General features: G+C 36.4%; 2 protein-coding genes across 2 annotated transcripts; both read right to left on the minus strand.

Annotated features, from left to right (window-relative positions):
• Nucleotides 1–1220: 1220 nt before the first annotated feature.
• On the minus strand, nt 1221–13008 carry LOC122023569 (pyrophosphate--fructose 6-phosphate 1-phosphotransferase subunit alpha-like). Its single transcript, XM_042581734.1, has 19 exons — nt 12655–13008; nt 11877–12049; nt 11584–11696; nt 11356–11430; nt 11155–11268; nt 11013–11080; nt 5758–5841; nt 5566–5619; nt 4267–4347; nt 4062–4155; nt 3919–3992; nt 3293–3403; nt 3137–3181; nt 2990–3046; nt 2326–2430; nt 2120–2236; nt 1922–2025; nt 1678–1843; nt 1221–1547 (listed from the first exon to the last, which is right to left on the minus strand). The coding sequence occupies exons 1-19, from the start codon at nt 12742–12744 to the stop codon at nt 1419–1421; spliced, it is 1854 nt and encodes a 617-aa protein (XP_042437668.1). The 5' UTR covers nt 12745–13008; the 3' UTR covers nt 1221–1418.
• A 411-nt stretch (nt 13009–13419) lies between these two features.
• Nucleotides 13420–14132, minus strand: LOC122022846 (jacalin-related lectin 3-like). Its single transcript, XM_042580960.1, has 3 exons — nt 14124–14132; nt 13819–14046; nt 13420–13698 (listed from the first exon to the last, which is right to left on the minus strand). Exons 1-3 carry the CDS (start codon nt 14130–14132, stop codon nt 13420–13422), a joined length of 516 nt encoding a protein of 171 aa, XP_042436894.1.
• Nucleotides 14133–17213: the final 3081 nt, after the last annotated feature.

The raw sequence follows: 17213 nt of genomic DNA on the forward strand, positions 1-17213 counted from the left end.
TTCTTTAAAACTTGAAGATTAATGTGTCTGGTGAAGGTGAGAAAGAGACGGTGTGTGGTTGGTGACGATATGCGATGTGTATTTATAGAGTAAGCCAAAATTTAGGAATAAATTAGTTAGAGGAAGCCAAAATTTAGGAATAAATTAGTTAGAGAAATTTTCTCATAAAAAGGTTACTGATTTCCTATTTTGTAGGAACATAATGGAATATCTTTAATAGATTTTAATTTCTAGTAAGCCAACTTTAACAAAATTTTCTCTTAAAAGTAAAAGATTTCCTTATTTATTTTTAGAGCGTAATCTAAATGTTGATTAATCCTTAACGGAACTAATTATGAAAGAAAGAGAAATACAAGGAATAGGATCTGGCGAATCTAGAAATTATAGGGAATAAAATTTAACAACTCCATTTTAATTGATTTTTTCTAGTAGTTGCGTTAATTTAAATTTGCCGTGTTTGAAGGTTTTTGTTCCATTAAATTGAATTGAATTTTTTTTTTTTTAAAAAAATAATAGTTAATAGAAAACTAGTATATATGTTCGGTAAATTTCCAATTATTTTTTTTAAAAAAAATAAAGAAATGAAAAGAGTAAAAATAGTATAAATATTTAACAAATGAATGGTATGCACAATCATTAAGTTTGTAATAGTTATTAATTAATGTCTAAACCCACGAATATTTAAATTATCCATTCATGTGAAATAAAAAAAATATCCTTTTTAATATTTTGAATTGGATCAATTAAGTAGGTTAGTTCGTCCTAAGTTTAATTCTTTGTTGAAAGTGATTGTTTATCGTGGAATCTTCATCATCTCTACATCGATGTGTTCACCTTGTAGCGGTCATCATCGATTTAATCTTCTGTAGTGATGGCGTAGATTGTGTGATACTAACTACACAATGATGCCAACAACGCCTATCATGCCATCCACTTCATGATTATTTCGATTAACTAGGTCTACTCTAATACGCACTAATAGATCATTTGGCTCAAGGAGTGCTAGAAGTATAATATATGTTGGCACCTAAGCCCAACTCAGCGCGAATCCGATCTTCCGATAAATTTTCTAGTTGTGGTTAGTCTAATCCAAAGTCCTTTTATTGAAGTCGGACGTAACACTACCCTTAAAAGATTAGCTCATTATTTCTGTCCTGTCTTCGCAGTTAGTTCTTGTAAATCAATTGGATCATAAAAAATGTTTGTTTTTGAGAAAAAAAAAAAGAGAAATAAACATCATATTGCTTTCTGTTGCATTCCAAGTGTAGCATTTATTGCTTCAATACATGCTCAGACTGTTTCATACAACATTCATCTACATATAGCGGCAAAAACTCTAGGAGATATGAAGCCATATAGAATTGGTTGGTTCAATTATTCGCGAAAGTAATTGCATAGATAGATACTCCAGGTTCAAGTTAGAGTGGCTGATGGCCGTTGAAGGATGGCATGGTCATTACTGATAGAACTTCTGTCACAGAGGCCATGGAAATTAGAGCAGCTTTCAGAACATCCTGTGAAACTCCAGGCTTCACTATGCTCTTTACCTGCACCGATCATCGCTAAACTATGAGGGCATTCACAGGATGGGTATAAAACTTGGCGATGTTAGAATAAATGTGAAACTTTTGTTTAAGTTTGATATGATATAGCTTTTTTAGAGGTGGCGTAGGGAACCTTGTCGAGGTACTCCTGGAGCATCTTCATGCGACCCATGTAATCTTGATCCTCAACGGAGAGTGTATAGGTCTTAGCTTCGGAACCTGGTCCTTCGAACTGAAGTGGTCCAGGGTTTCTGTACAAGTCATCCATCAAAAAGCTAGTAGCCCTTTCTCTCAATAATCTGAAACCAGACATAAGTTAGTTGCTCGGTTTTATTTTATGAAGGGCATGAAAACAACTGATTATGCTGAAGCCGTACTCGTATACTTTTCCTTTCAAGTCTAGTGAAACTGGATGAATGGCAGGTTTTCCGATTGGAATGGCTCCAGGAGCACGAGAATGTCGCTTCACGGTCATCATCGCCTGGTTGACATTGAAAATTTAACATGCTTTTGTCTTTCCTACAAAAATGTTTGATGCATTGTTGGTGTGCAAGCAGGTATGGAATCAAACTTACCGCAAGTGGTGCAGCTCCGCAGCGCCATTTGTTCACAGGGTTTTTTAGGTTTGTCACAGTAGCTAGGTATCCATTTAAGCCAGCCGCTAGGATATGATAGCAGATATGTCCAAGAACCTGATCATATCATCATGCTAGTTGGTTAATGTAGACACCATAATCCAAAGATGGGAGAAGAAAGAAACTATCACAAGCTGGCACTCTACATATGCATAGTCACAATCGAACTTTGACGGCAAAGATCCACGAGCTTGATATCCGAAAAAGTGGCAGATCGCATTGAATTTCTTCCCTTTGTATGTGCCTTCCTTCTGGAATGAATGAAAAGGAAAGTCTTTTAAAGTTCAAATCAGAGAAACTGAAGAAAGTATAAGAAATCTTCATAAGAGAAGCAACTAGTGCCATTTTCAAATTAATTCGTGCCGTTATGTTATAAAGTTAACTATATTCATGTGCAAACTATATCAAATTGTACATGAAAGTGAGTGTTGCAATACTTTGATGGCATGCTTGGTTAATTCGAATGAGAATGAAGCATATATCTAGAGATGGCCAATGAATCTGCCTTGTTCCAAACAAACATTGATCCACCCCAAACACTGCCCCGTCTATAGAAAAAAAGTGGATAGAAATTAGCAAATTATAATCCATTCGGAGGGCCAGTCTGGGTTAACCCAATGTCCCACTAGACACACCCCACTTTATCAGTGAAAAAATCAATTAAATATCATTCTTTACAAAACAAGACCTCATTTTTTTGTCTACTTTTTTTTTTGGACAATTCATACTCAATACCTGTTCAAGCTTGCTTGAAAGAATATTTTTATTGAGGGTACCACTATTTTTTAAATAGAGAAGCTTATTACATACCATTCGATTACTCATTTCCTTTTCGACCAGCTGTGCTAGAAGCTTCTCTGTCTCAATCTATGCGCCACAGCATTTAGTCAAACACTTAATGAGATCAAAAGCATTCGTTTCTTTAAAAGAAAAAACATCTACAATAATAAAATGCACCTGGGACAACTGAGCAGCGTCATCAGATTCTGGATTAAGTAGAAGCTGCACCATAAATTTCTCATAAAGATTTGGTTTTTTTTTATATACGAGAAGACAAAGAAATACAGCTAAATTACTATCGTTGGTCAGGTTCAGAAAGGGGAAAAGATGAACCTGTTTCCTGATGAATGGTGGGAGAAACTGGAACAGTGCAGTTGCCCATGGTGAAAGATGAGATGAAATGTCATCTGTTGAGATGCCTTGGTCCTGGAGGTCATGTATTTCCTGCAAATTGAAGATTAAAAGCCTTAAATGTAGTCAAAATCTATTAAAATTTATGAATCCTTTTGGTTTATAGGACTATCTATTATATTCGATATTCCTCTAAATTCTCGTGGAATAATTATTTCCATAGCAGTTTAGAGAAAAGAAGTTGGAAGAACAATTTCAATGGGACAGTGATTCCCTTCTGAGAACTGTTATTCGATAAATTATTTCTCATCTATTCAATTCTCATGTATAAATGAGAAATGTGGGTCGAACAAGCTGAGTTGGGTTGGGCAGGAAGGCTGAACTGGACAAATGGTATATTTTAGCATTGCAAATGCCATTATTTTTCAATTACTTAATAAAATTCCTATTAATCAAATATAAGAATACAAGGAAGAAACTATTCTAATGCATTAAGCAAGCTAAGTAATAAGCATTCCTATTAAATTCTGTCCATTCCATTCAATCGAACTAATTACTCCATTCTTCATCAAATTTCATTCCATGAACCTGAGAAATTATGAAACAACCTGTAAAAGAGCATATAACTCTGGAATGCTTGCGATGAGCCCCTCAGGGATAAGAATTACACCATGATACTTATCTGCAAAAAGATAGATATATCACAATAGATCATCAGCTGTTAAACAGGATCAGTAAAGAAGCAATCAACCTTTTGCTGCTCTGGCTTGAACTGCATCACAAATCTGTTTTGTAATGTCAAAAAGTGTAAGTTTTGACAAGGCCACTTCCTCGCCTAAGATAAGCTGAGAACAAGTAGAATAAGTCATTCTTTCCAGAAAAAACACAAGCATTTTGCTTACTAAACATATTTGTTTTGAAAAGCTTGTGAGGATCATTTGGAAGGGACTACAAACCATATTTGGATGTGACTGAAGTGCACATTCTGCAGCAACATGTGAAGCATGGCGACCCATCAAGCGAATGAAATAATAATACTGCAGTAGACAACCTCAACTGACTAAAATGATTATGAGAACAAAGCATTCATTATAGCTTCAAAGAAAATGCCACTTGTGTCAAGTAATTAAAAGTCTTCAAATGCAAAATATATTAAAGAGTGTGATTCCTACTTGAAGCCATGTTTTGAAATTTGAACAGGAGATTGAACTGTAAGACGATCAAATTGATGGTTTGATTGGACATAAGATTGATGGTTCAACAAGTAGAACTAATGAAACTAGTTGACCAAGAAAACAATATCATAAATATAATTTATACTTCCATATCTACAAAATATTTTATATGAATATCTTAAGCATATCAAAGTTTTTTCTAAAAAAAATAATTTAAAATATACAAAGTTTGTATAAAACTAAAAATCTTCACTTATATAATTAAACACACATCTGATGAAATAAATAAACAAAATAAAATACATATGATCCTTATAAGTCAAACTATGCAGCACTATAATTATTAATTGGAAAAGAAACCAAAATTCTATCTAATAGGGATTTGTACGCCAAAATTGTAGGGAATTTATCCGGTTTATTCATTTAAACTGGTTTGAGGTAAATCAGTTTGGTTAAACACGTTTAAAAGGTAAATCAGATCGGATTTGCTGCTGGTTCATGGTTTAACCTGCAGGTCAGATCCGGTTTTAAAAACATTCACTGGAAAGGGAAATAGCTAGGAAAGTGTCATAAAAAACTTGGATGAAATGAATAAGGTAAGTTTTTCCTATTATGTGATTGTTTGGAAGGAAAGAGGAAGAGAAAGTTAAAAATTTACAAAAAATAATAGCTTTATGATTATAATTGAAGAAACGAGGGAGAAAAATCCCTAGTCTTTCCTTTCATCCAATTTCACACTTGGAGGCAGAGGAAAACTATGCTTGGGAAAAATTTTCCTTCGACATTTTTTCTTCCATGTCTCGATTGTTTCCTTTTTTAGTGGGAAACTATCCTTGGTCTATTCATTTTACACATATGATTGATTGCAAATGCATGGCAAAATACATCATCGATCATGCAAGTATTCATGTAATGGTTCTTGAAACACTTGTCCCTATAGGGTTGAATCACCAAAAGTACTGCCATGAGATTTTGCAAGGAAGAATTTCTATCTGATCAGAAATAAATCCTAACCACCTGACCAAAAACAACTAGGAGATATATAGCCCTTTTCTTCAAATAATGACAGAATGTTGTTACCTTCTCTGCAGATAGTGCATCTATGCACACATTGCTTATTAGCTGTGAGTTAACCTGAAACAGAGAAAGTATTAGCAATCATCTTATCAAATAATGTGGGGGAAATATTCTAGTCTTCTTGGAAAGCATCAGCTTGAAGAAAGATAATTAATGATAACAATGAGAAATTCCATTCCCTTGGTTGGGACTTACCTTGCATACAGTGTCAAATCCAACGTTTGTCTCCACAAATTGATTCTTAAGATCCCCATACAATGTAACAGGGACACCAACCACCTGTTCACAAGACAACATTTTTATTAACAGTATACATAATACCATGTTGAGTATGTGTCAAATTTGCTGGAGCATTGAGTTGGTAAATTAATTAGTTCAAGAAGGAAAGTCATCTTTTTGAACAGAGCAATTCTCGCCATCTGGCCATATGAAGTTTTATCAAGACTTTTTCTTCCTTCCTTATCGGATTGCTCTCTATCCTGTACTCCTTATCTTTTTTTCCTGTTTTCTAGGGATATATATATATATACGGTATATATATATATAGTTGTGAGGTGCTGTGTGTATGAGGATCAATTAGAGTTTTGCAGAAGCGATCATCTTGTACTCTCTGTTTTAACATAGTGAACTCTCTCTCTTTCCGTGGTTTTTTTTTTTCCTCTGAAGAGGATTTTTCCACGTTAAATTTGGGTGTTATTCCAACATCGTTTGACTGTTATATGTTTTGTCTACCGTCGGATTTCTTCACAAATTGGTATCAGAGCCAAGTTCTATTATGTCGACTGTTACAAGGTTTGACATTGAGAAGTTCGATGGCAAGATCAGTTTCTCCATATGGCGAATCCAGATGAGAGCCGTTCTTACACAAAACAGGTTAAAGAAGACTCTTGAAGGCAAATCCAAGAAACCTGCTACAATGACAGATGAACAATGGGAAGAATTGGATGAAAAAGCCTTATCTGCAATCCAATTGTGTTTGACTCGTGAAGTGCTACGTGAGGTTATTCATGAAACTACTGCTGCCGGTTTGTGGTTGAAATTGGAGTCACAATATATGACCAAAAGTCTTGCTAACAAACTTCGCTTGAAAGACCGCTTGCACTCGCTTCGTATGCAAGAAGGTACTCCTATCCAATCTCACTTAGATGAGTTTAATTCTATTATTATTGATTTGGAGAACTTGGATATCAAAATTGAAGATGAGGATAAAGCAGTTTTGTTAATTGTTTCCTTGCCTAGAACATATAAGCATTTTAAAGAGATTATGTTATATGGAAATCGTGAGACCATAAGTCTTGAGGATGTCAAATCAAATTTAATGTCTAAAGAAAAATTTGATGCTGATAGCAGTCCTGGTGAAACTGCCGAAGGCTTAATGGTTAGGGGAAGGAACTCTGAAAGAGGTAGTAGCAATCGACCTAAGTTTAGGTCCAAATCAAAAGACAGAAAAATAGATAAGGACAAATCATGTCGTTACTGCAAGAAAACAAACCATGTTATTTCAGACTATTATAAATTGAAAAATAAGTTGGAAAGAGAAGAAAAAGCCAAGGGTAAGAAAATTGAAAAAAACGCTGAGGCTGATGTTGTTGAAAATGACTCTGATGGGGATGTTTTGCTGGCCACTGACACTGAACAAAGAGGTAAAAATGAATGGATTCTTGATTCTGGTTGTACTTATCACATGTGCCCTCATAGGGATTTTTCTCTAGTTATGAAACCATTAATGGTGGAAATGTTTTGATGGGAAATAATGCCTCGTGCAAGGTTGTCGGTAAAGGTACAATTCGAATTAAAACACATGATGGTGTGATTAGAACTTTGACTGGTGTTAGACACATTCCCGAGTTGAAAAGAAATTTGATTTCTTTAGGCAGCCTTGAAGCTCATGGTTGTAAGTATTCAGCTGAAGGCGGAGTATTGAAAATTTCAAAAGGTGCTTTGGTTTTAATGAAAGCTAACCGTTCTGGTAGTTTATATGTGTTGCAAGGTTCTATCGTTGCAGGTATTGCTGACGTTGCTACACCTCCGACTCACCAAGATGAAACAAAGTTGTGGCATATGCGACTGGGCCACATGAGTGAGAAAGGCATGAATATACTATGCAAGAGAGGTCTTGTTGGAAGACACACCACCTGTAAAATTGACTTATGTGAACATTGTGTTTTTGGCAAACAAAAACGAGTGAGTTTTACCAAAGGGATCCATCGAACTAAAGGCACTTTGGATTATATACATGCTGACTTATGGGGTCCTTCTCGTGTTCCATCTCATGGAGGCAGACGTTACATGTTGATCATTATCGATAATTACTCTAGAAAGGTTTGGGCTTATTTTCTTCGCCATAAAAATGAGGTTTTTCTTAATTTTAAAAGGTGGAAAAGTTTGGTCGAGAACCAAATTGGAAAAAAGGTAAAACAGTTGAGAACTGATAATGGTCTTGAGTTTTGTGAAGAGGACTTTAATAAGTTCTGTGAAGATGAAGGGATTGCTAGACATTACACTGTGGTAAGGACACCTCAACAAAATGGGGTTGCAGAACGGATGAATAGAACACTTATTGAGAGAGTGCGGTGCATTCTCTCTCATTCTGGGTTGGGAAAATTTTTTTGGGCTGAAGCAGCATCTACCGCTTGTTATCTTGTTAATCGCTCTCCACACTCATCCCTTGATGGAAAGATTCCAGAAGAAGTATGGTCAGGTAACCAAGTTGAATATTCAAATTTGAAAGTTTTCGGTTGTCTAGCATATGCTCATGTTACTGATGGAAAGTTAGATCCACGTGCTAAGAAATGTATCTTCATTGGTTATCCATCTGGGGTGAAGGGTTATCGCTTGTGGTGCCCTGATCCAAACTCTAAAAGGATCATCATTAGTAGAGATGTCACTTTTAATGAAAATGCATTTTTATCTTCTGGAAGAGAATCTGTTGTTTCTTCTACTGACGCAGGCAATCAGGTCGATGCAAGCAAGAAAGTAGATTTAGAAATTCAATCAGACATTCCTAAGCCAGCACAAACTTCTTCTGCAGACACACAGTCTAGCTGTGTGCCAATCTCTACTGATGTCATTACTGATCCTCAACAACATGATTATACCATAGCACGTGATCGTCCAAGGAGAGAAATTAGAAAGCCTATTCGGTTTGATGATGAAAGTCATTTTGTAGCTTATGCTCTGACTGTTGCACAAGAGATTGATAGGGATTTATAACCTCGTAACTACGCGGAAGCTATATCTTGTGGCGAATCGGAAAAATGGTTATCTGCAATGCAGGAAGAAGTGGATAGCCTCCACAAAAATAATACTTGGGATCTTGTTAAACTTCCGAAAGACAAACGTGTTATCAGTTGCAAGTGGATTTATAAACTGAAGGATGGCATTTCCGGAGTTGAAAATGCAAGATATAAAGCACGGTATGTTGTTAGAGGTTTTGATCAACGAGAAGGTATTGATTTTAATGAAGTCTTCTCTCCTGTTGTTCGTCATACCTCAATTCGGGTGTTGTTTGCTTTGGTTGCCCTCTATGACCTCGAACTTGAACAACTCGATGTTAAGACAGCTTTTATGCATGGAGAGCTGGAAGAAGAAATTTATATTCAACAACCCGAGGGTTTTGTGGTTCAAGGAAAGGAGGACCATGTTTGTTGCTTGAAGAAATCACTTTATGGCCTTAAACAGTCGCCCAGGCAGTGGTATAAGAGGTTTGATTCATTTATATTGAAATCTGGTTATTCCATGAGCCTACATGACAATTGTGTTTATTTTCAAAAATTCCCAGATGGATCTTTTATTTATTTGTTGCTATATGTTGACGACATGCTTGTTGTTGCACCTAACATTCTCTTGGTTAACAAGTTGAAGGCTCAGTTAAGCAGTGAGTTTGATATGAAAGACTTAGGTGCAGCCAAGTCAATTCTTGGTATGGAGATTAGGAGAGATCGTCAGGCTAGTGTATTGCGGTTATCTCAAGGGAAATACATCAAGAAAGTTATTGAAAGGTTTAACATACAAAGTTTCAAACCATTTAGTACTCCTATGGCTGCTCACTTCAAGTTGTCTGTGGTTTAGTGTCCTCAAACTGAGGAAGAAAAAAGGCAAATGACTAGTGTCCCTTACTCTAGTGCTATTGGAAGCCTTATGTATGCCATGGTTTGCACTAGGCCGAATTTAGCACACGCTGTTAGTCTTGTCAGCAGGTTCATGCACTGTCCTGGGAAAGAACATTGGAATGCAGTGAAGTGGATTCTCCGCTATTTGAAAAATACTGTTGATGTTGGTTTGGTGTTTGATAAGAAGTTGCATCCTCATTCAAATCAAGTAGTCGGCTATGTTGATGCTGATTATGCTGGTGATTTAGACCGGAGAAGATCACTATCTGGATATATATTTTCTTTATGTGGTTCGGCCATCAGTTGGTGTGCTTCTCTTCAGTCAATTGCAGCCTTGTCAACCACTGAAGCCGAATATGTTGCAGCGACAGAAGGTGTTAAGGAAGCTATCTGGCTTCATGGTTTGGTTACTGAGCTTGGACTAAATCAAGATGTTCTTACTATATTTTGTGATAGCCAAAGCGCTATACACCTGATGAAGAATAGCATGTACCACAGTAAAACCAAGCATATTAGTGTCAGGCAACATTTTGTTCGTGATACTATTGCAAATGGTGAAGTGGTTGTGAAGAAGATCCACACTGATGACAATCCAGCTGACATGTTAACCAAATCACTTCCCATTGCCAAGCTCCAACATTGTTTGGATTTGGTTGGTGTTCAGCACTGTTGATTACCTTTCGGGGTTTTTGGATTGGGGGAGAGTTCATTTTTTTGAAATTTGACGCAAGGCGGAGATTTGTTGAGTATGTGTCAAATTTGCTGGAGCATTGAGTTGGTAAATTAATTAGTTCAAGAAGGAAAGTCATCTTTTTTGAACAGAGCAATTGCAATTCTCGCCATCTGGCCATATGAAGTTTTATCAAGACTTTTTCTTCCTTCCTTATCGGATTGCTCTCTATCCTGTACTCCTTATCTTTTTTTCCTGTTTTCTAGGGATATATATATATATACGGTATATATATATATAGTTGTGAGGTGTTGTGTGTATGAGGATCAATTAGAGTTTCGCAGAAGCGATCATCTTGTACTCTCTGTTTTAACATAGTGAACTCTCTCTCTTTCCGTGGTTTTTTTTTTCCTCTGAAGAGGATTTTTCCACGTTAAATTTGGGTGTTATTCCAACATTGTTTGACTGCTATATGTTTTGTCTACCGTCGGATTTCTTCACATACCAGCATAGACTAAAAAAGTTGATGAATATGGTTGTTGATGACCTCAACGCAACAAGAGTGAACGTTATGAGGGAAGAACACAAATTTGGTGTACATATGTGATGTAACAACTTGAGGATGAATCCTGAATGAAAGATAAAGAGGATAATCAAATCAGCTGTACCTTTGTTGTGCATTTGTCCTCTGCAAATGTCTCTGCAAGTTGGGCAGCATCTGAGTTGGACGTGACTCCTAATCACAAAAGCAATGAAGAAATTGTTAGGTAGAGAATGCACAAGGAGATCTTTGGAGAATTTACAAGGTACCTCCAACAATGACAAGGCCATCCAACTTTAGAACACGACATGCTTTCATAGTCGCATTCACTTGTTCAGTTGTTCTAATTTGATCAACTGTTCGGCCCAGTAAATCAAAACCACCTTTAGATACAACAAGGAGTTTCTCTCAATTAGAAATGCACCTGAGTTCAATAAGATCACGGGAAAGTTAAAGTAAGTATTTCACACCTTGGTTCTTGTATGTAGCAAGAACCTCATCAGTTATTTCCAGAGTCTTCTGTGCAAAGAGACCTTCAGTGCCACCTAAATCCAGGAAAAGGGGCAAGGTTTGTGAAATTTGTTATCAAACCTCATAAAACAATAACAAAGGGAAGAAATAATGGTTCAAGAGATCAGAAGAACAAACCAAAAGAATGTTCACATGAAATGTTTGCTGGCTTGAGACAAAGAGCTTACCAAGAAACCCAAGTAAAATGTTATCAGGATTGTGAATTTTCATTGCATTGTAAAGCCCCCATACCACATTATGACCTCCTGATGATTGTCTTCCACAAAATACAATACCAACCCTGCAATTGAATCATCTCATTCAGTAAATGCATCATAAGTTATAGATCAAACAAGGCATCAGAGAGACATGGTGGATTTCGTGGCAACAATTAGATTGATGTAAACACCCATGCACCATTCTTTTCAAATTAATTTAACAGAAAAATATTCAATGGATGAGAACTCGATTGCTGGCAAACCTAATTGGGGGATGCTCTGTGATGATCTGGGCATCAGGAATCTTTGCAGTTGCCCTCAGGAAATGAGCCAAGGGCTGCCCAAATGTGTGAGGAAAGGCCCTGCTTATGACATTGGCACTGGATGGATCAGCACAAGTTGTTGAATCTCCAAACTCTACTCTCACCGTGGTGCCCTGTGTGTTCACCATGAAAACCATCAAATGCCAAATTGAGCCGCAAAAATGATTATTGAACCAACAAGGAGGTATACAAAATAGAAAACAAGTATATCTTAAAGATAATTGAAACTTCTAGTCTCGAAGGAACCAAAAATTAGCAGATCAAACACAATTCCATCTGCATGATACATGCTCAACAGAACAAACACCTTCTTATAATCAGAAAATGGGGCAAATTAACCCAGGACAATGATCAGACAGAAAAACAGATCTCGAGCTCAATTGATGTGCCTGTTGGCAAATTACATTTTTAGGACTTTCTCAAATAGCTCAACGAAACAACTCAGAGAACAGTCAACTCAATCGGCAGTAAAAACGCAATCAAGCTTAAAGAGCAGCATCAGAGTCCCAAATTGAAAAAAAAAGGTATCATTTCGATATCTAAGAACATATTCTACAGGTCAACAAGTGCGATCCGATTTAATAAGCACTTGCTCTAATTTGCCCCTAAAAGACGAAACCGATCGATGCCATAAATCCAGGTTGCAGGAGCAAAGAAGATGCATCGGAACACGATCCGAATCAAAAAGATTGAAAACCAGAAGACGAAGGAGGAAGACCTGGAGGCAAGGCGGGAGCTCAGGTTGGTACTCGGTTCGCTTCTTCTGCAGCTCCGACAGCTCCCGTGGTACTCCGTAATCCGAATCCATCGCTACCTTTCTCTCCTCCTCTTCCTCCTCCTCTTCCTCCTTCGATCTCAAGTCTCGTCGTCTTCTCCGCTCTCTTTTTTTCTACCTTTTCGTCGACCCACTTTATAAATATCATTCCGATGACGCGTCACCATTACCACATGGCGCAAGGCCGACGGCGGTAACCAAACCGGTGACAACGCCGCCGGTTTTAACACTCCGTCGCAGTTTAACACCCACGACAACGTTCCGTCAACCTGCGACCACTTCCGATTGTTTCGCCTGGCCTGCGACGACAGTATCGTCCCAAATCCAGCTCACCTGTTCGCATGTACCTTTTCGGCCACGCGCCACGTGCTGACTGGACCTTACTTAATGGGCCTTCAGCCGCCCAAATCACGTCCGCGATTTTCCAATATTACGAGGGCATTTTGACTTTTTTTATTAAAAAAATACGGGTATTTAGAGAAAAAGTAAAATTTCTTATTAATTATAGTAATTTATTAATTTTTAAAAATCCAACACATTCATTTTAAAGTATTCTTTTTTGTAAATGCAATTTCAATTACCGCAAACCAGAAAATTATTTTTTTATGGAATTAATGAAGAGTTAACTAATGAAGTGCATTGAGCATAAAAACATTAAATTCGATTTCATAAACGAGCACCTAAAACATAAGTAAAATACATGATTAATTAAGCATTAAACTCCGATTTGGGCCTCGCGCTCAAGATCTTGACGTAGACGCCAATGGCGACAAGGTGGTTGCCGGAATATCGACCATGAAAGCCACAAAGATTGTTGGCAAAGTCGAAGTTGAAGAAGAAAGGCAACGCTTGTTTGCAGCCAAACGGGCCATAGGTCATCTTGTTGGTTGTGAACTTAAGTGACTTTATCGCCGCCTTGCATTGTTGGTTGGACACTCCGTAGCTTCCATTAATGGATGAAAGGTACTCATCTGACGCAAAAGTAATCTGAAAAAGCAATTCAGGCATTTAATAAAGAAATAAAAGGGTGATAATACAAAAACAAAAGGAATAACCATAACAAAATTAAAAATAATATAATGTCAAATGGTTATAGGACTTAATTACAGATTGAAATGTGTGCCCAACAGAGACAGTATAACCATGCCTTCCTCCGAGGCTTACTTTTCCCTTTAGCTCGTAGGCCATTTGGATAAAGTTGATGCCATCTGCGTCATAACAGATGACGATCTGCTTCACATTACCTAAGCCTATTTCATCAAAGGTTACCCCACTCGAGTGTCCCCTCGGCCCGATCTTAACAAAGCTCTCGTTCTTCAAGGTCCGGATCTGCAACTAATTGAAGTACAAGAAAGCAAATACAGCAAGAGAATAAGAATCAATATGAATATGAATGCTTTATGCTTACGTACGACGTCCATCTTTGAAAAAAGTTTTATCTTCTGTTCCTAATTAACGCAGAAATTTTGTTTGTGTCGGTTTGGGATCTCTTGCCTTTTATAATGTGCATATAAGATTTTGATATCGAAAGGAAAATGAGAAGACGATGTGGATATCGAGATGTGTTTAGACTATAGCAAACAGAAGAGTGAATGCATGAAGCGGAAGGTGAGAAGGCTGCGTGGGTATCAGAGGTCATCGTTAACTAATTAATCTTCAGTGGAGCTGTGGAGTACAAATTAAGCAATTTTAAAATGATCTAAATTATTTTATTATACGATATTTTCTAATTGCATTTTCAAGTAAGAGAACTAATGGAGAGTTAATTAATAATGTAGGTGTATTACTGACAGGGATTAGCTGTAATTTGTATAAAATTTAATTTGGATTTTGAAGAATATAAATAGACTTGAATTTAATGAAGAGACTCGTAAGAATTCTTCTCTGCCTATGATACATAAATGACGTTAAAGATTTACATAAAAGTAATTTAACCATTGAAGTAACTTCAATAGGCAAACAAAAAAAGGGGCAGGGGGTGTAAATTAACTAACAGAACTTTAATGAGCAAAGCACTATTGATCGAGCCCTCCCCTCCCAAGTCATTTTGAATCTAGCCGCGGCGGAGAGGGGAAGTCACAAGCATTCGGGGGCGACGGGCGGCGTGGGAGCTGTAGTGGCAGCATAGTGAGCGGCGGCGAAGAAGCGAAGTCGCAAGCTTTTAGCGGCGACGGGCGACATGGGAGAGGCGGAGAGGGAAGAGAGGCGAGGTGCAGTTGGTGTGGAAGCAACAACATAGAAGCAAAGTCACGAGTGTTTAGTGGCAACGGGCGACGTGGGAGCGGCGGATAGGGAAGAGAGGAGAGGGTTTTAGAGCATCCCAAATATTTATATCAGCAATTAAATATTTCACTCCTCAAGTAGACCTGACCACGGTTTGAAATCAACGGTTTGATGATTCAGAACCGCCGGTTCGACGGTTCCAGACAAGTCGACCCTTAACCTTAATCGCCCAAGACGGTTACGGTTCACGGTTCAGAACCGCCAGTTCACGGTTCATCACGGTTCGCCACGGTTCAAGATTCATATGTTAAAAAAATTAAACATTAAAAATTAAAAATTAAAAATTAGAAATTAAAATTTATTGAAAAAAGGGTTTGCACTTATTTAAGTTGCCTATGTATTCCTTTAGGGGAATCAAAGCTCACGTAGTTCTTTTACATTTTTATCCTTTTACATTTTCATTCACTTCCATTTCCTGTTCCTGTCGTATTAGTTCCTTCAGTATCAAAATCTTCAACTTCGTCATCTGAAAGTTGCATTCCTTGGATTCTTTTCTCCACTCTGGTCCAATCGTCCAGTAATGCTTAGGCTTTCAATGAGTCGGGAGACAAAGTTGATTGTCGTTCATCTAATATGTTGCCGCCGGCACTGAACGTCTGCTCCACAGCAATAGTTGACACTGGACAAGCTAAAATTTCTTTTATGATCACAGAGAGAACGGGAAAGCTTTGAGCCTTCTGTGACCACCACTTTAAGATATCGAAGTTTTCGCTATCTGCTTCATTAAAATTAAAAGAAGTTGTAAAATAATTTTCAAGTTCCTGTGTGGAACTTGAGGATCCTCGTGGACGTTTTGTCCGTTCTTTTAATAAGAGTTGTGCTTTTGTAAGTTTTAAATTACTACTAGTAGTTTGTTGAATTTCAGAAATATTAATTTGTGTTCCATATTTTGCATAATATTGATTATAAATATCATATAAATAAATTCTAACATTATATATAATATTAACTGGATCAGGGGAAGAAGAATCTTTAATTGGAATTAAAGCGTCATAATATAAAGTTAACATTTCTTATAAAACTTCTAATTTAAATCTAGGATCTAAACAGATGCAATTAAATAAATTTCAGGAATTAAATAAAAATATTTTTCCCATTTAGTTTTCATAGCTAAGATGCAAGGAGATAAAGAATCATTATTAATATGTTCATTTAAAACTAATACTATATTAGAAAAATTTTCTAAAACTAATTGAGCAGTGGGATAATAAACACCGGAAAGTTGTTCGGTTGCATCATTAAATACTTTTAAAATTTCACAAATACTACTACAAATATTCCATTATTGTGAAAATAAATATATATTAGTATTAGTGTTTTGTGCAAAAAATGAACATAATAATTCTTTATATTGAAATGAATCTTGTAATAATTGGTATGTTGAATTCCAACATGTTGGTACATCACGTGGAAATTTTTTAGGTCTCATTCCATTAATTTTACAAAACCTACCCCATTGTTTCATTATAGATGGATGAGACCATAAATAAGAAATTACAATTCTAATTGGTTTAATATAACTTTCTAAAATTTTTAAACTATCTTGAACACATAAATTTAAAACATGGCATACACAACGAATATGAAAAAATAAACCTCCAATAATAGGTTGACAAACAAATTTTAGATCATCTATACAAGCGGTATTAGAACTAGCATTATCTAATGATATTGAAAATATTTTATGAGTTAAACCATATTCTTCTAAAATTAAACATAATAATTGTGCGATATTATGAGCATTATATGATTCATCAAAAACTCTATAAGCTAATAATCTTTTTTGGAGGTTCCAAGAGTTATCGATCCAATGGCAAGTCACACCCATATACGAATGTGTTTGCCAATGATCACTCCAAATATCGGAACATAAAGAAACTTTATTATCTAATTTACTAAATTCATCAATTAAATTTTTTTCCTTGTTTTACTAATTTTTTAATTGTACGAGTAAGTGTAGTCCTAGGAACACGTTTAGCACATGGATTAAGAGATTCTTTACAAAAATCTTCAAATATGTATTTAGATCCAAAACTAAAAGAAAGATGTTCTACGGAAATAAATTTAGCTAATGATTATCTTAATTTATTATCCGAATATAAAAATAAACTGGAATCGGTACGGTACTACCGCTAGTTGAAGAAAATCTTGACAATTGTGTTTGAGAACGGTCGAGTCTATATTCTATTTGGTGCTTCGTTTCTACATGTCGTTTCAAC

The sequence above is a fragment of the Zingiber officinale genome, chromosome 9B, assembly GCF_018446385.1.
Source record: "Zingiber officinale cultivar Zhangliang chromosome 9B, Zo_v1.1, whole genome shotgun sequence".
Classification (NCBI taxonomy): Eukaryota; Viridiplantae; Streptophyta; class Magnoliopsida; order Zingiberales; family Zingiberaceae; genus Zingiber; species Zingiber officinale.

What these genes read in the sequence shown, in the direction of transcription:
- LOC122023569 (XM_042581734.1), bottom strand. Translation starts at nt 12,744, where the DNA reads ATGGATTCGGATTACGGAGTACCACGGGAGCTGTCGGAGCTGCAGAAG. An exon ending in CACCATTCATCAGGAAACAG is followed by an intron (nt 3,182 to 3,292) that starts GTTCATCTTTTC and finishes TTTATGGTGCAG; the next exon opens with CTTCTACTTAATCCAGAATC. An exon ending in TCCAGGAGTACCTCGACAAG is followed by an intron (nt 1,548 to 1,677) that starts GTTCCCTACGCC and finishes TGATCGGTGCAG; the next exon opens with GTAAAGAGCATAGTGAAGCC.
- LOC122022846 (XM_042580960.1), bottom strand. An exon ending in TTGGGCACACATTTCAATCT is followed by an intron (nt 13,699 to 13,818) that starts GTAATTAAGTCC and finishes TTGCTTTTTCAG; the next exon opens with ATTACTTTTGCGTCAGATGA.